This window comes from Raphanus sativus, unplaced genomic scaffold, assembly GCF_000801105.2.
Source record: "Raphanus sativus cultivar WK10039 unplaced genomic scaffold, ASM80110v3 Scaffold0377, whole genome shotgun sequence".
NCBI lineage: Eukaryota > Viridiplantae > Streptophyta > Magnoliopsida > Brassicales > Brassicaceae > Raphanus > Raphanus sativus.
This window is the reverse complement of record NW_026615697.1, coordinates 18,024-42,522: the sequence shown is the minus strand read 5'-3', so window position 1 is coordinate 42,522 and position 24,499 is coordinate 18,024. Positions and strand designations below refer to the sequence as shown.

Below are 24,499 nucleotides of genomic sequence, written 5' to 3'. Positions count from 1 at the left end.
AATTAGGGATTTTAGTTATCTAATGAATTATAATTGTTTTGAAGGTTGTACAGTCCAATTCACCTTCATTTAATTCTTGAAAATTTGTATCTCCAAATATATAGCTTCTTACAGTTTCTTTGTGGACTCATGTTTATGGGGTTTGTTGATTTTCTAAAGAGAAACTAAAGAAGAATTTAAATAAATAAAGGAGAGTTTGGAATAAAACTTCATTTTTTCCTCTAAAAGAGGACAAAATGAATATGAAATAAAGTGTTATAACTCTACCAATTTTCATTTCATAATGAAGTCATGGATAAACAAAAATAGATTACTCTATTTATTTTATAGAGTAAATTTCAAAATATATTGAAATATAGAATTGATTTAGAGCATTTGTTATTCTATATTTACTTTTTATATTATTTGAAAAAAATAGAGTTGGATTAGAGATATCCTTAACATGGTCAGATTTGGGTCAAATTCAATGAAACATTTGGCAAAATTCGGTAGATTTCTTACATAAGGATAGACCCTAAATTATTTTAAAAGAAAATTATACTGAATTTTTTTAACCTGTTAAAATTGTTATTACATAATCAAATACAGACTCGATTTATCTGAATTTGTTAACTTTTTTAAAAGTGGATGCTCTTGAAATTACTAGTCAAATATTTCTGCGCAAGAAAAAAAACAAGATCAATTTTGACCTTTTAAAAATATTTTATGGATTCTTGTGCTTATACTCCCTCCGTTTCATAATAGACGATGTTTTAGAAGGATAATTTTGTTTTAAATTAGATGAAGTTTTGAGATTTTAAGGTTACTTTAACTTTATTGGAAACTGTTCAACCAATTAGATTTTACAGTCTTTTTAATTATTGGTTAATTGATTTTAAAATTATATCTTTAAAATATTTTTTATTAAAGAAATATAATTTTCTTAATCTTTGTACATTAGGTAAAACATCAAATATTATGAAACAGATAGAATATTACATTGGAATTTGCTGGATAGAAAAAAATTAAAAAATTAAAGGAAAATAAATGGCTGACAGTAACAACACGAATAGGAAAGGTTTGTGTTTTCAAGGCCTGAGGTGTTTTGGACGGTACAGATGACGCAAATAAGAATCTAACGGACTGAATTCTCTGAAACACTAACGTCTTCCGCTTATTTCATCTGAGCATTTGTCTGAAAATGCTACATCGAAAGGCATCTTTTCGTCTCTCTCTGCTCTCTCTTTCGCGTAATTACTCGGAGCCCTAATTTAAATTTCTCAACTTCGTGAGGTTGGTGGTCTTACAATCTAATGTCTTGTTTCTTCTTTCCATGAAATCTTGAAAATGAATTTATATGAATGGTTCACTGTAGATACAAGTTTTCATTTTTTTTTCCGTTGGCGAATCTGAAACTAGTATGTTTTGGTTTTCGATTAAGGGTTGGTGTAGCTACGCCATGCTCCTTAGACCTTAGGTTTATGCCTTTACGGATCTTTATGGGCAAAAAGGAAGCTTTTTTTCTTTGTCCTTCGTTATTTCTCCTAGGGCACAAAAGATCTGGTGTTGTTGTTAGATTTGTACATTTTAGGTTTTATGAAAATACCCTTTACTTTTGCATCTTGGTGGGTTCACAAAGTGTAGCAAAGTTTGCATTTTTTTAGGGTTTTCGATTCTTGTAGGGATTCTATATTGAAGGCTAAGCTTGCTCTTAAAATGGATTCTTTTGCATTTCCTTGTAACTTTCTTTGGTACTGCAAAGAGTATAACCCACAAGGTGAAACTGCAAGGTGTTGTTCTAGAGGGCTGTGTAGTAAATGCTGTGATATTTATTTTATCTGTTTGTGAGAGAAAATGCTAATTCTAAGCCTTTGTCAATGCTCTTTAACCCAACTCATGGTCCCATTTTTTTTACAGGAGTTTTTAGCAATGGAAGGAGTACCAGGGATGAACACTGTTCCAAATCCTAACCATTATGACAAGTCCATAGTGCTAGATGTCAAACCTCTGAGAAGTTTGAAACCTGTTTTTCCAAATGGTAATCAAGGTCCACCATTTGTTGGAGTTCCACCTTTTGGCCCTTCTTCTTCTTCTTCTACTGGGTACTCACCTTTCTTCCCCTTTGGAGCACAACCACCTGCACAAGATACTCCAGATCTCAACCAAACTCAGTACACACCTCCTCCTCCATCGTTTGTTCCACCTCTTCAGTCATACAGAACACCTACCACTGCATCAAATGGCCCTAGTAGCTCAACCGGAGCTAAAAGAGGTCGTCCTAAGGGAAGTGGTAACGCCAAGAAAAAAGACAAGACAGTCCCCAAAGAGCCTTCTTTGGAGGTTCAGGTTGTGAAACGGTTCAGTGGAGTTTTCGACAGCGGGATCAGTGCAGCAGAGCGAGAAGATGGGAATGGGGACTTAGTAAGCAGCGTGCTGATGCGTTTCGATGCTGTTAGGAGGCGGTTAAGCCAGGTAGAGTACGCAAAGGCCGCGACTTCTAAAGCGGCAGGCTCTTTGATGAGCAATGGGGTGAGGACAAACATGAAGAAGAGAGTTGGAACGGTCCCTGGGATCGAGGTTGGAGATATCTTCTTTTCACGGATAGAGATGTGCTTAGTGGGTCTTCACATGCAGACAATGGCTGGCATTGACTATATAACAAGCAAGGCCGCTGGAGCAGATGAGGAGCCTCTAGCTACTAGCATTGTTTCGGCTGGACGTTACGACGGCGAGGCACAGGATCCTGAGTCTTTGATATACAGTGGACAAGGAGGCAATGCGGACAAGAACAAACAAGCATCTGATCAGAAACTTGAGAGGGGGAATCTTGCGTTAGAGAGAAGCTTGAGGAAAGGGAATGGAGTGAGAGTGATAAGAGGAGAGGAGGATCCAGCTAGTAAAACAGGGAAGATTTATATCTACGATGGACTTTATTCGATCTCAGAGTCATGGGTAGAGAAAGGGAAGTCTGGCTGCAACACGTTTAAGTATAAACTGGTGAGACAACCTGGTCAGCCACCTGCTTTTGGGTACTGGAAAGCTGTTCATAAGTGGAAGGAAGGTTTGACTCCTAGAACAGGACTTATCCTTCCGGATCTCACCTCAGGAGTTGAGAGCAAACCTGTTTCGCTTGTGAATGACGTTGATGATGAGAAGGGGCCTTCTTATTTTACTTACATCTCCACTCTCAAACACTCGGAAGCCTTTAGAATAACACAGCAGCACACTACTGGCTGTTCCTGCCGTGGCTCATGTGCACCGGGAGATCTAAACTGCTCTTGCATCCGACAGAACGGTGGTGATCTGCCTTACCTTTACGGCGTTATGCTTGTTTCCAGGAGGCCGATGGTGTATGAATGTGGTCCAACGTGTCCATGTCACGCCAGTTGCAAAAACAAAGTGATTCAGACAGGGTTGAAGTTCCGCATGGAAGTGTTTAAGACAGGGAACCGTGGTTGGGGTTTACGTTCGTGGGATCCCATTCGTGCTGGTTCTTTCATATGTGAATATGCTGGTGAGGTCAAAGACAGAGGGGAGCTCAGAATGGAGCAAGAAGATGATGAGTTTGTCTTTGACACATCGCGTGTTTATAACTCGTTTAAGTGGAACTATGAGCCTGCGTTAGTAGATGAGGATCCTTCAGATGAAATCTCCGAGGAGTTTAGTCTCCCGTCACCACTACTGATCAGTGCTAAGAACTTTGGGAATGTAGCTCGGTTCATGAACCATAGCTGCTCCCCAAACGTTCTGTGGCAGCCGGTTATTCGTGAAGGAAACGGTGAACCGGTTGTTCACATTGCTTTCTTTGCCATTCGTCATATTCCTCCGATGGCTGAACTGACATATGATTATGGAGTCTCCCTTGCATCCGAGGCTAGAGATGGGAGTGTTTTACATGGAAAGAGGCACTGCAACTGTGGTTCTGTGAAATGCCGTGGTTCTTTTGGATGATCTGAGAAACTGTAAACCCTTGATCTCCCACCTTTCTTTGTACTTTTAGATATGATTCTGACACTAATGGTCTGAAACCATTTCTGTTTGTTTTACAGGGCAGAGAGTAACAAAGAGGGTGTGATGGCTTTTGTTGTGCGCAGGAAACTGTGTATGCATTTGCATGTTCTGTGGCAATGCATACACTTGTAATGTATTGTATTGTATTGGCACCATATCGGCTGTAGTTTCCATGCTCTGTGGGTTTGGTAAAATTAAACTCTAGAGGATTTAGTTATGTTTTAAAACTTGTTGTAACAACTTATCCGTAGACTTCAAGAATGAGAAGGAAACAAAAAATTGATGTTTGTTTAGTATTAGTAGTCAATGTTCTTCATGTACTACTCCTTGGAAAGCTTCGTTTACATGATGAGTTTTTGTTCCTTAATGAGGGAGTAACCAGATTCCACTGTTTGCTGTTCACATCATTATCATCATCTTCAAACAAACTCTTGATGGAATCTCTAGTGGAAACAAAGCTTTTAAGCTTGTAAATTTTGTAAGAGTAATCAGTTGAGGAACCTCTTTGGATCAGGAAATACTTTTATCTTCACGAGTTGGCTGCCTGTTTTTAAACACCAAACACTAAAAGCTTTTCGCTAGAATCAGGAAAGATGGCATAGTTGTAGGAAAATAAAACGCGATCTGTGTAATATTCTCAAGTAATTGTTTCATGTGACAACTGACAAAGAGAGGAGGAGCTCTGTTTACAATGTCAGCTTCTCTCCAGTCTTTTCCCACACCTCTTACCCTTGAAGAATCAAATTATCGACAACTATCTGGTTGTTTACTTTTATTTGTATTTCTTCTGAGCAAAGAGAACTAAACTCAGTTAAGATCATCCTTTCAGAATAAATGCAAAGGAGTCACAACATGCCTTAAAGTTATCTGAGGTTGACTTTGTACCAAATCTACCAAGACCGGAATCAATATCATTACAAGTCATGATCAAGGTATAGATAAATAGCCTTGTAGCCCCATCCTTAAAAACCACAAGCATATATATATATATATATATATACATTCAAAGCTAGCTATATGGTTTTCGAGTCTATACACATAGATGGTCAACAAAGCATTTTTCTCAGTATTCTTATTTGCAAATTTATGACATAGTATTAGTCTCTTACTGCAAGATGCAAGGATGTAATGTATACTCTTGGAAAAGTTGTTCCAATCCTTATCATGAATCAAATTATATCTTTTGTTAGAATTTAAATCACTAAATAAATCCATAGAAACTGACATTCACTCAAAAATCATGGGTTACTAAAGCAGAGTGCAAAAGGAGTTCATCAGAATCATGACATCCCTGGAAGGTAAACACACTCTGAGACCACTCTATGAATCCTCGAATCTTCATGGGATCGCAGATCTCAATCAAAATCTGTGCACACCAAATCTCAGTTTTACACTCCTCGGCATAATTAGTCTTCCACCAAACTACAACACTCTTGTCGTGGCAAGAGTTCGTCACCGAAATAAGATAATTAGAGGATATTGCTTCAAGTCCCACAACTTTACTCCACCGAAACCAGACACCGCAGCGTAGTTCACCATTGCGAACTATTGCTCCCAACCACAAATTATTCTCTGTCTCTACCGAGGACGGCCTGGTGGAACTGAAATAATCTGAGGCTACGAAGCAAATCATGGAACTGTAAGAACCTTTTTTACATCTGAGATACCTCGTGTCATGTTGTTGTTTGGTGTGATTGGGTAGATCGAGTGTTGTGGCACTTGTGGGCTCCCAAGTTTGTGTATTTGGGTCGTAAACCTCTCCGTAATTCTCGTCTTTGGTAGAGTACTTGCCGCTGCAGCCTCCAATCACAAATATCTTACCGTCCATCACCTCAACGACTGCTTCTTTTCGAGGAAGACGCATGTTGGGGAGTTTACGCCACTGATGGGTTTTACAGTCGATTAGAAACACTCTTTCGCTTCTTTTCTTGCTTCCGTTCACCACGAGTCCACCGCCTATTACGTAGGTCTCAGTGCCAGTTGAGACAACACTCGAGGACTTGAGATGTCGGTAAGGAAACGAAGGGGTTGGTATCAACTTACGTTGGGAAAGTATGAACCAGCTAGGGTTAGGGTTGTTGTTGTTGTTGTTGTTGAGGTTTAAGCAGACGTGGAGGTACTTCTCGGGTCTTCCGACGAGTGATCGTGCGGCGTCGAGGTCAGGCGAAGCCAAGAGTGAACGGAATCTCTTGGAGACAAGAGACAGGATTGGATAATTGGTCCGAGAGATCCTAGCCAGAGTGTTGAAGACGATGTCGTACGGTAACGACAGAAACGACGGAGGAAGAGACTCTGATGATGACTTCTTCTTCTTCTTCATCATCCTGTTTTGGTTTTTGGTCAACGACGTGCCCTCTCTCTTTGGGACGTTTTGTTTTTGATTAAGGTTTTTTTGTACTTTGCTCTAATTTAGGCTTAGGTCGGGTATAATAGATTTTGTTAATCTCTAAACTTACTTCTATTTTTCTTTTAGGTAACCCGCATAAACAAAAACAGGAAGTTATATTTATTTTATTTTTAATATTTTTGTAGATGAATGCTACGATTACAATTTACAAGTTAGTAGACTTTGATCCGCGCTTTGGAAGCGCGGAATATTTTACGATGAAAAATTTCACTAATAACTTAACAAATATTTTGGTAATTTTTAAAGAGTGTGTATTTAAAATATTTTTGCATTTAAATCAGTGTTTTTAAATTCAACCTGATTGTGATTATACCGGTTAATCCGGAAATCTGACAATTCAATTTAGGTTTCTAAAATATTCATATTAAAAAAAAAATCAGTAAAATCTGAGACTAACCGATTGAACTGATGGATGACTGATATGTAATCTAATTGGATTTAAATTGTAATAGTTTCATAATTTGTAATCTTATAATCCAAATTTTAAAGTTCATTATTTTGCAATTTATGAAATTATGACATTTGTACACAATTTTAAAGAGAAAATGATAGATATAAAATAAATAAGATTAATTATTGTATTGTTTGGAAACATTAATAGTAGTATAAAAAATATATTGTTTAGAAACATTGATAGTAGTATAAAGAAATAAGTATATTGTTTGGAAACATGGATAGTAGTATAAAGAAAGAAACATTAGTGATTTAATGTAGGTTTAACTATAAAGTATAAAAGTGTATTTAATTTAAAAATTTACAAAATAAATGTTAGGTCCAACAGAATGTTTATATTTTAATAAGATAGATTACAGGGCAAAGAATACAAAGAGGGTGTGATGTGATGGCTTTTGTTTTGCGCAGGAAACTGTGTATGCATTTGCATGTTCTGTGGCAATGCATACTCTTGTAATGTATTGTATTGTATTGGCACCATTTATGTAATGAGAAGGAAACAAAAAATTGATGTTTGTTTGGTATTAGTAGTCAATGTTCGTCATGTACTTTTTGGAAAGCTTCGTTTACATGATGAGTTTCAGTTCAAATCATTATCATCATCTTCAAACAAACTCTCCATGTGAATCTCAAGTGGAACCAAAGCTTGAAAATTTTGTAAGAGTAAGAGGGAGATCACACTGAAGCCTATACGGATGAATCAGTTGAGACTGGGAATGGTAAGAAGAGCTTCTAACTTGATTCACTTGTGAGGCTGTTCGATAGCAGAGTGACTGACGTATGAGGTTTCCCGGTTCTCCTGATAGGAATATCAGAAAGATAAGAAAATTCGTAGCACAATTAGTCACTGAAATTAAACAGGATGTTAGTAATTGGCCCACTACATAGAGTCATAGACCAGGTTGTATCATCATCAAATGTGAATGGAACTTAAACAAACATAAAATAAAATTGGAGTGGGACAATATAGAATGGGATCTAATCCATACAATCTGCCAATGCAGATCATCGCCAGACCCTTGCCACTCTTTGGTCATCTCTTCCACGTGGAATGAGATCATTCCTTTAGAAACATTTATACACATATGTATGAGTTACAATGAATTTTAAAACTGAAGCACATTAAAACACTCAAAGAGAACATTCAGAACCATTTGGGGGGTATGAAGTTTGATTCTATCTAAGAGTAGAAATCTATACAATACACATAATTTTTTACATTTAATTATTTTAGAACATGCTAATAAAATGAATAAAATGTTATAGGTGATTACTCCTACAGGATAGAATTAAACTCACATTGGATTTGATTGACCAATTCAAAGTATGTATGCTTTTGTTTAAGAATTAAAATTTCTAAAAGTATATATTTATATATAGTATCCATATAAAAATATTTAGCATGTTAATTTTTATGTTTTGTAACTTAATAATCTGTGTATTAATAATATATCAGTTATGTAAATAACTATTTAGTAAATTTTCTTTTAAAGACATCTAACCAAAAATAAATTGAATTGAGCTCATGTCCAAGAACCAAGATATAACAACCACAATGTAAATTTTTAGTTTTAGATTGTTGTTTGATAAGACCATCAACAATTTCCGGCATTTGATGAACACATGAGAAGGAAGTATCTACTAGCTAATTTGATTTTAATTCGATATAAAAGTTTCTTCAACCAATTTAAAATTTTCCATATATTTGGAATTTTTTTTGTAGCTGTTAGAAAAATATTGTGTAGTGTATAGTTTTTAAATAAATTTGATTGGTTCTAGAATTACAGAAGTTGAATGTTCGGCCATCTTCAATTTTCATTTATGTTATTCTTCAACTTCATATTTTTCATAATCGAATTACAAAAGTTCATTATTTTGAATATGTAAAAATTGTACAAATCAATAATAACTTATTCTGTGAAGATAATATAAAACTTGTACAAATATAAAGTTGTTGACTATAATCATTTAGTGTCATTTGATAAACTTGTTTTTCTAGATGTAGTATAAAACAACTTGTATTCACTTCTTCGTTACACATGTAGAACTTTCTCACCTCGAATTTATAGATTATTATTTCTACTACAGTACCCCCAGGAGGACGACCCTGTTGGGATGCATGCGCTGAGAGGCACATACGCAGACCTTCCATTGCATGGCCGGTTACTTTATGGTGGATGAGTCGCTCTAGGTCTTCTGATTTCTGCTTTTATGTTGAACTTTGTTCTTGTTTCTGCGTTGAACTTTGTTTGGATGTTATTCGGTCTTTCTTATATTCTGAGATCTGCTTTTATGTTAAACTTCTGTTTGGATATCGGTTATCTTTTGTTTCTTTGGCATCAAACATTCTCTGTTATCTTCATCTAGTCACAAACAAGAGACCAGAAAACAATTAATACATAATGACAAACCTGAAACAAAACATTTAAGATTTTTTTCACATTTCTGTACAGTTAACAAAAACTCAAATACATAAGCAATCCGATGTGGGAAAAGTTACAAAAAGGCCACCAAGCTTTGCTATGTTGAGAGAGCTGAATACAAAAGTTTGAAAAAGACAATACAATGGCTACCACCTATGCTAAATACTTTCCATGCTGTGAGCTGTCACTGTCAGAATCTGCATAGGGAAAGGAATGCAAGTAAGCTTGTATGGAGATGTGGTGCTGACAAGGGAGAAGAAGTCTCTCAACATATACCACTAGAACACGAGCCTGATCCACTACTAGAACTCTTAGAGCTACTTGATCCACCAGCATTTACTTCTTGCCGAACTGGAGAAGCCACATGTCCTAAAAATGTCAATGAAAAAGTAAAGTGCAGTGGGGCTAAAAGATTAATACAGTACTCATGAACAAAAACCTCACCTAATTCTGCAACTTTTGGCGATTCAGGGCCAGTAAATAGAGTGGTCTGTGACCATGAAAGAAAAAACAAGATATGTCTAGGTACCAGTTAATACGGTAAAAGCAAGGAAAGTGACTAGCAATTAGTCATTTGCTCTCACCGGTTCTTGGACACTTTTCTTAATCAAGCTCTCGTTATATTCAGTCACAAATCTGTAAAGCTCCCAAAGCGTCTGGATATCAAGACTATCAATATCCAACTCAATCTCATCGTCTTGTTGAGTGAGTTCCGTGTTCCTCTTCTTTATAATCTGAACAACTGCCTCTAGCTTCTCGAAAGGCAAATCCTGAAGATCTTCACTAAGTCTCTGCTTCTCCTCAAACGTCAAGCCCCTCTTTACACATGCTTCTTCTTCTTCTTCACGATTCTCAGGGGAAACAGCTAGAGGTGGAGGCTCCACTGGGTTGGTCATAGATTCTGATCTCTCCAAAATCCTATCTTCAACTATCATATAGGAGGAGGGGAATGTGTAGGTGCTTGTAATGGTAATGGCTCTCCACAGTGAGTGTTTGTTAAAACAGGAGCTTGTTGCTGCCTCTTAATAAGAGACACATACTGTGTTTCGATCAGCGTCCATTTCTCTTCAAACATGTTCAACAAAAATTCAGCCATAGTATGCACATCATGCCCCACAAGATTATAAATCATCGCATTGTTAAAAGTAAGCCTCACATCCTCAGCAAACTCCAAGGGCGACTTGTAAAACAGCTCTTACTCAATTTCCTCTTCATTGTCCCCAAATCCATAGGCTTCTTAACGATTGTGTGGTAATCATGTAAACCGAGCTTAGCCGCATCCACTGGCGTGTTGAATATCCATCCGAACTTATGTTTCATCAACCTCGTCAGCAAACTGTTGCAGTTCTCTAGAATCTGGACCGTACCTTTGTTTGCTGTTTTCAGCTTCTTGTCGGGCACTTGCGTCTCCGGGAGCATGTTGTTAGCTCGGTTGATCAAGCTTCTCATCTCACTTGTTCCAGCTCAACTATTAGTTTCCGCTTCAAGTTTCGAACTTCGAGGTTCGAAATTGAGCTCAGAGTTATTAATTTGACTTTTATTTTCTCAAGTAATTATTTTATTACACAATAAAAAATATTGTTTAGATAATTTTAAAACTGATATTTCTATCTGATTTTAAGTCATTTTTTCGAAGATTCACACAAGCTATATTTACAAAATCCCATGCTTGTCTTAATTCATTTGAAAAATTGTTAATAAATCCTTAATGTTTATAACTATTAAATATAGATTTTGACTTAAAATTATTTATTAGTTTTTGGAGATCTAAATTATATATTAGCCAATTTATAAATGATTTGCTATCATTGTTTCCGGGAATATATCGATATTCCGCCAGTTTTGTTTTCCTCATTTTGGGATCTGGTTAACGTCGGCTGTTTTGCTTTGCTTCGCTAATATAATTTCAGTTTGTGCAGAGAAAAAAACATTAATAAACATTTACATCCAACCTCTGAACACAAAGAGATTTGACTTAAAGTCATATAAAAGTAGCTAAGCCATGTGCAATTCCATTGAGAATCGAACTCTGAAATAAAATTTCGAGAAAGATCCGATTTTTAAGCAAAGAATCATCTTCAATACTTGCAATCAAATTCACACACACACAACACAACCAAAGAACAAGAAAATGGCCATCAAGAATCATTCTTCAAGAACAGTTTATACTTCTTCTTCGCTCCCTTTCAGATTCACTACAATCATTACATTACTACTCATCTTCTGCACTTCTTACTACATCTTCTTCTCACAGCTCGATCACTCTCCGCTGACTTCTTCCACAGAAAATCCTCCGTTCGCCGGAGATCTCCGAGACCTAACATCCCCATGGAACAAACTCTCTTTCGGACCAATCTCCGAGAAGCTAAAACTCGCCGTCTTCTGCAAATCATGGCCCGTTGGTTCGATCCCTGGAGGAATGGAGCGTCACGCATACACTCTCTACACTTCTCTCGCCTCAAGAGGCCACGAGGTTCACGTCTTCACGGTTTCTTCCGACAGAAGTAACCTTGAAAACCAAGAAGAGTATTACAACAAAGGAGATCTACTACACATCTATTTTCCTCCAAAAGAAAACGGTGTACTTAACTACTCTCATGCCTTCGAGATCTTCCAAAGAATCAACGTTCTAGATCGTCCTTTCGACTATGTTCACACGGAGAGCGTTGCTCTGCCTCATTGGCGAATCAAAATGGTCCCTAAAGGTGACGTGGCTGTGACGTGGCATGGGATTTGGTACGAGATTATGCATTCTAAGCTTTTTCAAGAGCTTTATGACTCCAATGATCATCCTAGCTCTGATCTTGATCTTACAATGCCTAGACTTATCGATGAAATCAGATTCTTCCCGGCTTATAAACAACACATTTGCATAAGCAACAGCGCGCGTGAGGTTCTTGTTAACATCTACCAGCTTCCTAAGAGAAACGTTCATGTTATAGTCAACGGCGTTGACCAGTCTAAGTTCGTGTACTCACCTGAAGCTGGAGCTAGGTTCAGGGCGAAACACGGTGTTCCTGTTGGTAATGAGACAGTTATTGTGATGGGTGTCTCTGGACGTTTGGTGAGAGACAAAGGACATCCACTTTTGTACGAAGCGTTTGCTTTGATCGCTAAAACGCACCCGCAAGTGTACCTACTTGTGGCTGGCTCTGGTCCTTGGGGGAAAAGATACGCGGAGTTAGGTCAAAACGTCAGGGTTTTGGGATCTTTAGAGCCAGAGGAGCTCTCTGGTTTCTACAACGCTTTGGATGTGTTTGTGAACCCAACGATGAGACCTCAAGGGCTTGACTTGACCATCATTGAGGCGATGCAGTGTGGTAAACCTGTTGTGGCGCCGAACTACCCTAGCATTGTTGGGACGGTGGTTGTGGATGAGCGTTTTGGGTATACGTTTTCTCCAAACGTGAGGTCTCTTGTGGAGACATTGGAGTCTGTTGTGAGAGATGGGTCTAGGGTTTTGGAGATGAAGGGGAAAGATTGTAAGGATTATGCTCTTTCGATGTTTACAGCTACTCAGATGGCTTCGGCTTATGAGAGATTCTTTATGTGTATGAATAATGAGAGGTATTGTAGGTACCCTCTTCCTATAGACAGTTGACTTTTTTCATTGATTTTGTAAGTTACTCTGAATCATTTATTTTGTAACAAGATACTTGATCTCATGGGTTACACAGTTTCATACTCTTCATTTACACAATACACATACTGCAAGTTTTTGTGGGTCTAGTAACGAAACTTTTTTTTTTTTTGAAAAAAGGGCACTAGTAACGAAACTTAAAGTATTGGGTTATGTATTCGGTTAATCTATATAACAGTCGTTAGGACCGGTTATGTTAAACGATCAGCATTGGTGTATCTCACCAACTATTATAATATTTACTTACAAAAAAATTCAAAAAATTGAATGATTCATGTTCTAGCATAGTCTCTCAGAATTTTAAAGAGTTCACTAGTTAAATATTATTATAATTGGTGAGAAGATGTATATTCATTTTAACCCTAAGTTTTAAAAGTCATATATATCTCCCAAATCATAGAAACTTTTAAATTAAACTAACTTAAAAAATTTAACTCCTTAATCGGATCAAATCCAACCATGCGAGCACGATAAATAAAATAAATAAAATCTTATTAGCAAAAAAAAAAACTTAGTAGTGTATATGTTTAATTTGTGTGGAAGATGAGGAGAAAGAGTCCATAAATCTCATATATATTAATCTTGGAGCATTACAATATATTTTTGTACCCACGTGTCATCACCTGGATGATTCTTAACATTCTTAGAAAAATAGTTTGGTTCATATAAATATATGTTATACTATATTAAATTAACTATCAAATAAAAAGCTACAGAGTTACCTTAAAAAATTATTTCCTCAAAATAAAAATTATGAAATTACCTAATATGATTAACATATATATGAAAATTAATGATTATGAATCATACATCTTTGATAACAATTTTTTTTGTTCTCTCTCTTTTTGTTTAATTTTATATTATTAAAATAAAATAAATAATTACATTAAGTATATAATAAAAAATCATTTTTTTCTTATATGTTATATTTTCAATAACGAATTACTAACAATGGTAAAATTCCCACATTAAATTTTTTGTGATCAATGGTTTATTTGTTTTTTTGTTCAAGCAAGTTACAATTCATAAATCGTATGAATATGAAGTCTCAATAATAAATACTAATATATAAATACTATATAAAATATAAAAATATATTAATTTTAAAATTTGCATTGGAAATTTTTCGAGATCTTAATATTTTAATTTTTAAATTTGTATAGAAAAATATCATATTAAAATGTTTGTGATTAAACGTGTTACAGCAAATATACAAATGTTAATAAAAACATATGAATATGAAGTGTCAATAATAAATATATACCATATAAATAAATAAAATGACTGTTTTGATTTATTTTTCAAAAACATGATTGTAAATAAACAAAAGGTATTGGATTTAATTTATGTCCTTACCCTAATGTATATGATTTTATGTATACAAATTACTTTTTTAAATATGTGGTTTTAATATGTTATTTGATCCTGACAATCTCAGAATATACTTCTTCAAATCGAATTGATTTTAAATATTAGAAGAACTATACATATATTATTTCATTCAGATTAAATCACTTAGTCTTGATTTTTATTCGTAACTTTTATTGAAATATCATAACAATATTCAAATTACCTTATTTTGAGTTTGTTCGAAGAAGAGGGATCTGATCATTTGTCTAATATTTGTTTCTCCCTAATACTATATCTAGCTATTATAATTGTAAGAACGAGAGATTAAAATTATTTTTATAAGTTTTATGGTTTATCAGTTAATAAATCAAATAGTTCTTAGTTTATACAATAGTCTACATATACTAGAATGGTAAAGTATTATAAATATCTTTTATCGGTATACTCTTAAGTAACTAAACATCAAAAGCATAGGTTAATAAAATAAGCAATTTCTTTTGTTTTTCTAGAATTAGATGATTTTTAAACGTAACTAGTGATATATATTAGACATACATTTATATTTCGAGTCTACACTTATATTCTATAACAATTTGATATATTAGATTTTGAACACTAACATGTGAATACAATTTGCCGGTGATTTTCTTCAAATTTTTAATTCTTAGATATGTGTCTGGAGTGGAACTAATTTTTACACATGTCTATCTTCTTAAATTGACACTTATGTAATTTACTGAATTTGCATAATAAGTAAAGAAAAGAAAAAAAAACTGATATCAGTGAAACAAAAATGAGAACGAAAGCAAATTTGATAGATGTAGAAAATGAGTCGCACAAAAAAAAAAGATAGATGTAGAAAATGAAATCACTTATGAAGAGTCACTAGTAAACAAACCGAGAACAGAAAACCTAATCCTCTTTCGTCATTTTGCGATGTTGCCTATCTGGTTTTTGTGGTTTATGTCAGCCGCAAAACTTAATTCTTTTTTTTTGCATATGAAGTCTTTAAATAATTAAAATGAGTATAATACGTTAACTCTTCAACAATAATGATATATTTAAGAGACCAATATTTGTATTTGTCATTTTTAATCGATAAAGATTATAGTGCTTCAAAATGTTAAAACAATTTAATGAAGAAACATTAGAATAAAAAACTTCATCCGCGCATGTGCACAAGTTATCAAACTTAATTTTAAATCGTTTATCTACACGAGACATTAGGGAATACAAGCATCTAATCTATTAATTTAGGGTCTTACTTTTTATCTACGGTTGATAAGTCATAGTAAGAGCACTTAATTAATTACTTAATGAGACATGTTTGATTATTTATATTTAATTTTAATTATAATCAATAAATATATTAACAAATCAATTCTAACCTTAAGTTTGAATTTTATTTTAAGTTATAACAAAATTTGTTGAGAAATATCTAACAAAACTCTACCAAACACTTCAAATATTTTTCTATCAAATAATGCATTAATTAATTTCGTTATTCAAAATATAATATTATTATAATTAGTGTTAATTTAAAATTTTATCATAAAACAAAAATAATTCAGTTATGTTTTTTTTACATATTTATCATTATAGTATATCTATACTATTAAAAATGAAGCAGTCTTGAAAAATCTACTTATACAAATTGTTTGCACCTATTCATTTAACTAAAGATACATTGGTCTACCACTAATTTCGCATACTAACTATGTTACCATATATAACTATAACATAATTTAATATTTTCTGTCATTAATGTCGCATATGTTTTACTCTACACCTATATATCATATGAGTTCTATATACGGACCCATATTAATAATGTCGAAAATTGGCTTATCGGACCTATATATTAATGTTTTAAATTGGATTATAGTGATCAACCATACTAATGTAATGCAGATGATGCCATGTGAAAAAAAAAATGTATACTTATGAAAATACCGTTGAAGGTATAACTTATAGTACACGAAAAATTCAAAATGCTTCTTCAATATATTCATCTCATTCGTAATACAACCATGACAGTATTATGGAGCTAGAACAACAGTATTATTGAGCTAGAACACTATATCACTAACCCGAGTAAACCACCTTATTCATCTCGAAAATATGACAAAAATTCAAATTTTAAACCACCAGGTTTTTCTAGAAATATTTCAATTGACCCTATACTGTGCATGCAAATCGTTTTGATAACAATAAATTATAGATACGATATTTAATAACAAAATCCGAAAAATATTTATATTTCTTCCTCTACAAGTTTTATTTAATCAATACTATTAAAACATGAGCAATATTTATCTACTTGTAAATAATCTAGGTGAGACCATTACATTTATTTCTTCCTATTATTTCTCAAACAACTAACTTAGTTGTTATTAAATATATATCATATATAACTAACAATTTTAATATTTTCAGAAAAAATATATCTAAAAATATATTTTTGAGTAACTTTTTCTAAGATTACATTTTGATAATACCTTTTAATATCTTTTATTTAAAATGTAAATATACATTTCTTTTAATATTTTCTTTTAAATAAAAGTCATAATTAGTAATAACTATAATTAAAAAACGAAAATTGATTCATTTTTCGTTTATTATATAATAAGAAATAACATTTCAATAATATCTATATGTACATAATTTATATTCATAATTAAATACTACACCAATTAATAGATATAAAGTAACTTAATCCATTTTAACTATTTTATAAATTATGATATAACAGAATAAAATATATTCATGAATTTTATTACATACTTCAACTTATTGAAAACTATTTAAGTAGGATACAGTATATATAAGCTAATAAATAATTTTATATTTAAATATATACATATTAGATATTAAAATAATTTAATATAATTATCAAGTATGAGACGGGTTGAATAACAGTAGTTAATTTATAAAATAATTCTGAAAATATAATAACAAAATAAATTTATACCAATACAGAAAATAAAAATTAAATTTGTACTGTAATTTAAAGTTTTAAAATATAAATAAAATTGATATGGGACGCGTTATATAAATGAATTATTTATTTTTCATAAAATTATATCCATTAAATTTTAGTTTAACTACATATAGTTTGAAAACAAATGTTTTTTATAAGAAAATACATATGTATTAGATTTCTAATTTTCAGTAAATAAGTTTTTTGAATACAAACTAATCTTGTGCTTTAAAGTGCGGGTCAAAATCTAATAATAAAAATTATTTTTGTATATAATAAAATTTTATAAAAATAAAATTAATAAATATGACAATTTAAGTCAAACACTATTACATAATGGGTCATCCATCAGGTTTAATCGGTAATCGGATCCTTGGTTTTAGCGGTTTTTGTGGGTTTTATAGAATTTTTAAAATGATGAGTTTTTTTTTGTAAACCAAACTGGATTATATATAGGATTTACGGTTTTGCTGATTTAACTGCCGGTTAGAACATTGAATATAACGCTTCTTTGTTTTTGAGAAAAAATGGGTCACCCATCGGTTTAACCGGTAACCGAGTCCTAGGTTTTAGCGGTTTTTGCGGGTTTTTCAGAATTTTTAGAAAATGAGTTTTTTTTTTGTAAACCAAACTAGATTGTATATATGATTGGTGGTTTTGCTGGTTTAATCGCGGGTCCGGATTGGATTTTAGAACACCGAATATAACGATTCATGTAAAATATTTAAATGTAAATATACAATCAAAAATACAAGTTTATATCATATAAATTTGGTTTGTTTGAAAATAATTCCGCACTTTAAAAGCGCAGATCAAAATCTTGTGTTGTATTAAAGTAGAGGTGCTCTATGAACTAAATATGAAATATACTGAATTGGTAAAACTAACCTATTTAAAAATATTTTTATTTGAATAAATTCATCGTTAAAACATCGTAAGCTATCTAATATTTTATTAAAAAATTAAAAGTATTAACATATGTTAAAATTTTATTTATAACTATATATTATATATTTTTATTTTGAAACTCAAAGAAATATATTTTCTAAAAATGATTATATACAAAATATAATAGTCCATAACTAACATTTTGTTCATGTATTTTTTTTTTGACAGCAAACACAGACTCATATAGACTCTGTAAACCAAACTGGTAGCTCCGCATCCATATGGACGACAAAAGACGCTTGCTTCCTTGCACTACGTGCTAAGCTATCCGTCCTTATATTTTGTGTCCGAGGTATATGAACGAGCTCTGAGCTGTTGAAACTTCTTCTCAAGACTCTAATAACATTTTGTTCATGTATTATTTACAAAATATATTATTAAAATTTTTGAATTTTAATAATTAATTAGTTTTTAGATTTTTAAATTAATCATGCCAATATGAAATCCAAACAATAAGATTATAGAATTATATAATGTAACACTAAATGTAAATAATATATTTAAAATATTTGTGACGATATCAGTTTCAGAAAAAAAAAATATTTGTGACGATATCAAAGTTTCAATATGTATGTACGTGCGGGTCAAAAAATTCTAGTGATAAATTAAATTATGTCGCTCACTTTTACTGTATATGCAAACGGTCTCTCTGTAGTCTCACTAGCAGACTATTAAATATTGTAGAATGTACAGGGTACGTAGAGCATGCACAATTCATAAACGTGTAACGAACAGCTCAGTTTATTTTGGTTACACCGAACGAACAAACAAAGCTGCATACAAGGGACCGATATGTTCTCTTCCAAACCGCTTTTCGACCAAGAAAAGAAAACTCATCCATGCAGACATCCCTGAATTTTTCGAAACCCCATACAAAAATTAAGAATTATAATTTTAATCAAAAAAATATTAAATAGTTTATGCAAAAATTTATATATTGTAATAATTATACATTTTATAAAAGCAAACAACAAACTGAAATATACTTTACAATATATTTACATATTACACCATTTAGTTAGTTTATTTATATGGAAAACATTAGTTTTATTTATTTGTAATTTTATTTTAAGTTAAATATGCAAAAATAATTATTTAATAAAGGATTTTATTTAAATTGGGGGCCTCACAAAAATGTGAACCCCATTCAAATGCATTACATTCAGTGGCGGCACTGCCTGCAAATTTATATAGACGAGAGTAACACTTAGTGATGACCACGATTAGGACCTCCAGGACAAAGTCTCTTGGGCTGGTTAAAGGCTCTCTCCATTATATTAGCTTTCAACACTTTTTCAGCTTCTCCTATCATAGGCCCACGTTGATTTCCCTCTGCGTTTGCAAACAGCTGCTGCATTGGCCGAGCTGATGGCCGCGAGAACGAAACACAGATCAGGAACAAGCACAGCCAAAATTTCAAGTTAGCCATGTGTTTTGTGCTAATCAATGATTCAATATGGAAGCTGTTTATATGTTTATGTATTTATCGTGTGTGTATATAGAACGAAACTGGGATCAACGTCACTGAAATGATAATTTTTTTATATCTATTATAAAAGGACAAGGCGATGGTAAAAACCAAATCTTATCTATTAAAAGAGAAATATAATTTTTATAGCTACTATAAAAAGTCATATTTGTCAATTTCATTAATTATATTTATTTGATTATTTAAATTAATATATTAAATATATAACATTTCTAAAAATCTTAGTATTTATATTTTAATTAATTAATTTTAACTGTAATTTAAAATTTAACTTTTACTTATAACAAAATATGTTCAGAAAAATCTAACAAAATCTTACCAAAATTTTAAAATATCTCTTTAAATTAATGCATAAATTATTTCTAATTATTAATGTCATATAAATTTTAAACAATTTTTTAAAATAAAATTATATACTATTTTTATAAATTTTACAATTTATAGTCTATCTTCTCTATTAAAAGAAAAACGAAAATTTTTATCTACCATAAAAAGATCATAGACATAGTATGTATATATATCACCAATTTTATATCTAATTAATTATTTACATTAGTCTTAATTATAATATTTATAATAAATTTAATAATTATAAAGATATTAATAAATCAATTGTAAATGGTAATTTAAATTTTATTTTTAGTTATAACAAAATCTAGATTGAGAAAAAAACTAATAAAATCTTACTAAAATCTTACTAATTATTTCAAACTATTTGATTAATTTTGTAACTAGTAATATTGTATTATTATAAATTAATTTCAAATAATTATTACAAACCAAATTTAAATTACATGCTATTTTATAAAATAATTTCAAATAGTTATTATTCGCCGGAGATCTCCTAGACCTAACATCCCCATGGAACGAACTCTCTTCCGGACCAATCTCCGAGAAGCTAAAACTCGCTGTCTTCTGCAAATCTTGGCCCGTTGGTTCGATCCCTGGAGTAATGGAGCGTCAAGCATACACTCTCTACACTTCTCTCGCCTCAAGAGGTCACGAGGTTCACGTCTTCATGGTTTCTTCCGACAGAAGTAACCTTAGAAACCAAGAAGATTATTACAACAAAGGAGATCTACTACACATCTATTTTCCTTCAAAAGAAAACGGTGTACTTATTAACTACTCTCATGCCTTCGAGATCTTCCACAGAATCAACGGTCTAGATCATCCTTTTGGACTATGTTCACACGGGGAGCGTTGCTCTGCCTCATTGGCAAACCAAAATGTACAGGTGACGTGGTTGTGACATGGCATGGCATTTGGTACGAGAATTATGCATTCTAAGCTTTTTCAAGAGCTTTTTCATGGCATTTGCCCAAAAAAAGAGATCATCCTAGTTCTGATCTTGATCTTACAATGCCTTGACTCATCAACGAAATAAAATTCTTCCCGGCTATAAACAACACAACACATTTGCATAAGCAACAGCAGACGTGAGGTTCTTGTTAACATCTACCAGCTTACTAAGACCAATGGTACATAAAAATTTATGCTATATTTCACTCTAAAATAAAGTAATTTTATTATAGAGTTGAATTTGCTCCAATGTTACATTTAATAATAAAGTTACTTTATAATAGAGCGGATTATAGAGTAATATTGTTTTTATTCTTTATTTGGAATGAAAAACAATATTACTCTATAATCCACTCTATTATAGAATAACTTTACGATAAAGTGAACTAATGGAGCAAATCTAACTCTATAATAGAATTATTGTGTACTATTTATTGTGTACTATTGGAGATGTCTAAAGAAAAACGTTCACGTTATAGTCAACAGTGTTAACCAGACTAAGTTCATGTAGAATATTATGATTTTTATAATATTATGATATTATGATTTTGATACTTGTATAATTACATAGAATGTAAATATTATTAATTTATTATTTAATTAATAATTACTGCATTTGATAATTAACCAGTCATTAGTATCATGTAAATACATCAATTTCTAACTGTTATATCAATCGTACAAACCACTTAATGACGTTTATAACCGAAACCACCTACATTCACAAACGCCCACTCGTAACCACTGTAATTACACCAGTCAGACACTTTCAAGTTTTAGTGGATCTAGTGACGAAATTATGAGCATCAGTTTATGTATTTGGATTAATCAATTGAGGGTCTTATTGGTTTTCTCTGTACCATATGTAAACGCAGTTTATGCGCTTGGTACCGATTGTTAACGTTTTGCAACAATCATAAAAATGTTATAATCATTTCAAAACGCTCCGAATCTCTTAAATTAAAAGTTGATTCCAACTAACGTTTGCGGTTGCGGAAGGATAAAACAATCTTTTAATAAATTATATAAATATAAATATAAAAATATTTAGTTAGAATTTTAAGTTAAAATAATAGAAATACTATTATATATACATTATATTTTAATTTATATTATAAAACTTTAAAACAAAAATATTTTCTATAATCTTTAAAAAAATTTAATAGTATAATTTGTAAACATAATTTTTATTTATTATAATAATATGATTTTTAATATTTTAATAACTATATAAAATATAAATATTCTTAATTTATTATTTAAGTATTACTGCATTTGGTAGTTAACCCGTCTAAGTATTCGGCAAACACATCAAATTTTTTAACCGCTGTACGTACAGTTTTTTTGATAACGCTTAAAACCGCAACTAATCACGTCTGCAAATGTCTGCGTACGAATGATGCCCTTAATAATAATTACTGTTATTGCTGGGTTTTTTTCTTGGTTATTTTTGTATGTGTTCATATCTTTAAATACGAAGTGGATTGGGTAAGCAGAACAGAATATCTAATAAAAAACAAATCCCATAAAAAGATGTAGCACTCATGGCCAAAAGATCAGCGTTTTGGTTGATTTTCGAACTGTAGTAAAAAAAGCATGAAACGCCTCTTGGGTCTAACAAACTCTTCGAGATCTACTGATAAATTATGTCAAAATTCTGGATTATGTTACCGGTCGCATTGCATTCTACTAACATATAGTCTATGGCTTCGAATGGTAACAATCGTCATGTCCTGCACCGCAGTTAATCGTAACAAAAATCTCTGCCTATATACTCAATCTATATGTTTATATAACTGTTAAAACCGCACCGCAGTTGAACCGTTTGTCCCACCTCTTAAACCGCAGTGTGAGGAGAAAGAGTCCATAAATAATATTATACTTTTCAAACTTAATTTTAAATCGTATGCCTACACGAGCCATTAGAGAGTATAAATATTGATCAATTAAATTGTTTCAGTCTCACTTTTCATACTATTTATTTGTCCTTTCTTGTTATATATACTTTATATGCAGATCTAGTCCCTAGTAGACTATTGTATATTGTAGAATGTATAGAGTACGTAAAGCATGCACAATTCATAATACGTGTAATCACAATTTATTTTGGTTACACCGAAAGAACAAACAAGGCTGCATACAAAACGATCAATATGTTTTCTTCTAAACCGGTTCTCGATCAAGAAAAGAAAACACATCCCTGCAAACTTATACGAGAGCAGTACTTAGTGATGACGAGGATCAGGACCTCCAGGACTAAGTCTCTTGGACTCGTTAAAGCCTCTCTCCATCAGCTTCTCCATATTGGCTTTCAACACTCTTTCAGCTTCTTTCATCATACGCCCTCGTTTCTTTCCCTCTGAGTTTGCAAACTGCTGCTGCATTGGCCGAGATGCTGATGACCGTGACAACGAAACACAGATCAGGAACAAACACAGCCAAAATTTCAAGTTAGCCATGTGTTATGTGCTAATCAATGATTTAATGCTGAATGTGTTTATATGTTTATGTTTTTATCGTGTGTGTGTGTGTGTGTATTTTCGCTCACATGCTTAAGACATTTATATAGAGAATGGAACTGGGTCAATCTCACTGAAATGACAATTTTTGCTATTTATTATAAAATACACAAGGCTTGTTCAAGAGCAATCCATATATTTTTTTTTGTCAACATATAACGTTATAAGATATACTATTCAAGTAAGCTATATTGATATATATCATATATTATCATGATAAATCATGTAACACCACCTATGTGTACATAGTCAGGCTATTGTTAACTATGAATATGTGCCAAATTCTTTAAAAAGGACTTGCAAACAGGAGAAAAGATATATTGAATAATTTATTTGAAATGATTTGATTTTCGTTGAGTTTTAAGATAATTTTTAGTGAGTTGGGAAAGCTACTATGATTCTATTTAACTACTTTATAATCTAAGTTATGATCTATTAATTTTTGGGGATGAAATTAATATATATAATTTTATTAAAAAAAATTTTTTGGCCAAGTGATGACTGGAGGGTGGTAGGAAAATAAGACAATATGTTTAAAAATTTTAGGAAGGGCTAAGTGATTAAATAAATAAATAATCAACTATCACAAAATAAGAGTCAAAATATGTATCTTAACATTTTACCAAAAAAAATAATCTAAATATGTGAAACCCTCTCATGTTTTTTTTTTCTTTTTGAGAAGCAGAAGAAACCCTCTTATGTTGATGGCAGAGTTGTATTCAGAGAGTGTTTGTCTGGGTTCGGAACATCGAGTCAGTGTCGGAACGTTTATTTAACTACCTTCTTACCTACTTTTGTGTTTTTGTTTTTTGGAAATACGTTTTGTTATTCGTTTACAGTTATTTTAATTAACTTGAAATATTCAGAATGATCTTTAAAAGAGATGCAGTGCAACATACAAATTATTATTTTTCGTAAATATGTAAATAGACCAAAAGGCTGAGGTCTATATTTATATAGGTGTACAAGAACAATATGCATGTGCAAACAAGTCCTTT

General features: G+C 32.2%; 5 protein-coding genes and 1 pseudogene across 6 annotated transcripts; 2 read left to right on the top strand and 4 right to left on the bottom strand.

The window, feature by feature from the left end:
* The first annotated feature begins 1,120 nt into the window (after positions 1-1,120).
* Positions 1,121-4,278, top strand: LOC108814141 (histone-lysine N-methyltransferase, H3 lysine-9 specific SUVH3). Of its 2 annotated transcripts, none has more exons than XM_018586643.2 (3): positions 1,121-1,272; positions 1,897-3,941; positions 4,029-4,278. In XM_018586643.2, exon 2 carries the CDS (start codon positions 1,909-1,911, stop codon positions 3,928-3,930), a length of 2,022 nt encoding a protein of 673 aa, XP_018442145.1. In that variant the 5' UTR covers positions 1,121-1,272; positions 1,897-1,908; the 3' UTR covers positions 3,931-3,941; positions 4,029-4,278. The 2 variants fall into 2 exon arrangements, with proteins under 2 accessions (XP_018442145.1, XP_018442146.1); XM_018586644.2 differs by lacking the exon at positions 1,121-1,272 and adding an exon at positions 1,310-1,769.
* An 879-nt stretch (positions 4,279-5,157) lies between these two features.
* Positions 5,158-6,368, bottom strand: LOC108815399 (putative F-box/kelch-repeat protein At2g44030). Its single transcript, XM_056996822.1, has 2 exons — positions 5,658-6,368; positions 5,158-5,591 (listed from the first exon to the last, which is right to left on the bottom strand). The coding sequence occupies exons 1-2, from the start codon at positions 6,311-6,313 to the stop codon at positions 5,222-5,224; spliced, it is 1,026 nt and encodes a 341-aa protein (XP_056852802.1). The 5' UTR covers positions 6,314-6,368; the 3' UTR covers positions 5,158-5,221.
* A 2,920-nt stretch (positions 6,369-9,288) lies between these two features.
* Positions 9,289-10,940, bottom strand: LOC108815401 (transcription factor GTE3, chloroplastic-like; annotated as a pseudogene).
* Positions 10,941-11,300: 360 nt separating this feature from the next.
* Positions 11,301-12,874, top strand: LOC108815402 (uncharacterized). The gene has a single exon (XM_018588018.2). The coding sequence runs from the start codon at positions 11,405-11,407 to the stop codon at positions 12,872-12,874; it is 1,470 nt and encodes a 489-aa protein (XP_018443520.1). The 5' UTR covers positions 11,301-11,404.
* A 6,524-nt stretch (positions 12,875-19,398) lies between these two features.
* On the bottom strand, positions 19,399-19,620 carry LOC130502009 (CLAVATA3/ESR (CLE)-related protein 1-like). Its single transcript, XM_056996825.1, has one exon. The coding sequence runs from the start codon at positions 19,618-19,620 to the stop codon at positions 19,399-19,401; it is 222 nt and encodes a 73-aa protein (XP_056852805.1).
* Positions 19,621-23,207: 3,587 nt separating this feature from the next.
* LOC108829401 (CLAVATA3/ESR (CLE)-related protein 1) lies at positions 23,208-23,441 on the bottom strand. The gene has a single exon (XM_018603057.1). The coding sequence runs from the start codon at positions 23,439-23,441 to the stop codon at positions 23,208-23,210; it is 234 nt and encodes a 77-aa protein (XP_018458559.1).
* Between the last annotated feature and the right edge of the window lie 1,058 nt (positions 23,442-24,499).

Coding starts and splice junctions, on each gene's coding strand:
- LOC108814141 (XM_018586643.2), top strand. CDS start 1,909: ATGGAAGGAGTACCAGGGATGAACACTGTTCCAAATCCTAACCATTAT.
- LOC108815399 (XM_056996822.1), bottom strand. CDS start 6,313: ATGATGAAGAAGAAGAAGAAGTCATCATCAGAGTCTCTTCCTCCGTCG. Junction 5,592..5,657: donor AAACAACAACATGACACGAG/GTATCTCAGATG, acceptor AGATTATTTCAG/TTCCACCAGGCCGTCCTCGG.
- LOC108815402 (XM_018588018.2), top strand. CDS start 11,405: ATGGCCATCAAGAATCATTCTTCAAGAACAGTTTATACTTCTTCTTCG.
- LOC130502009 (XM_056996825.1), bottom strand. CDS start 19,620: ATGGCTAACTTGAAATTTTGGCTGTGCTTGTTCCTGATCTGTGTTTCG.
- LOC108829401 (XM_018603057.1), bottom strand. CDS start 23,441: ATGGCTAACTTGAAATTTTGGCTGTGTTTGTTCCTGATCTGTGTTTCG.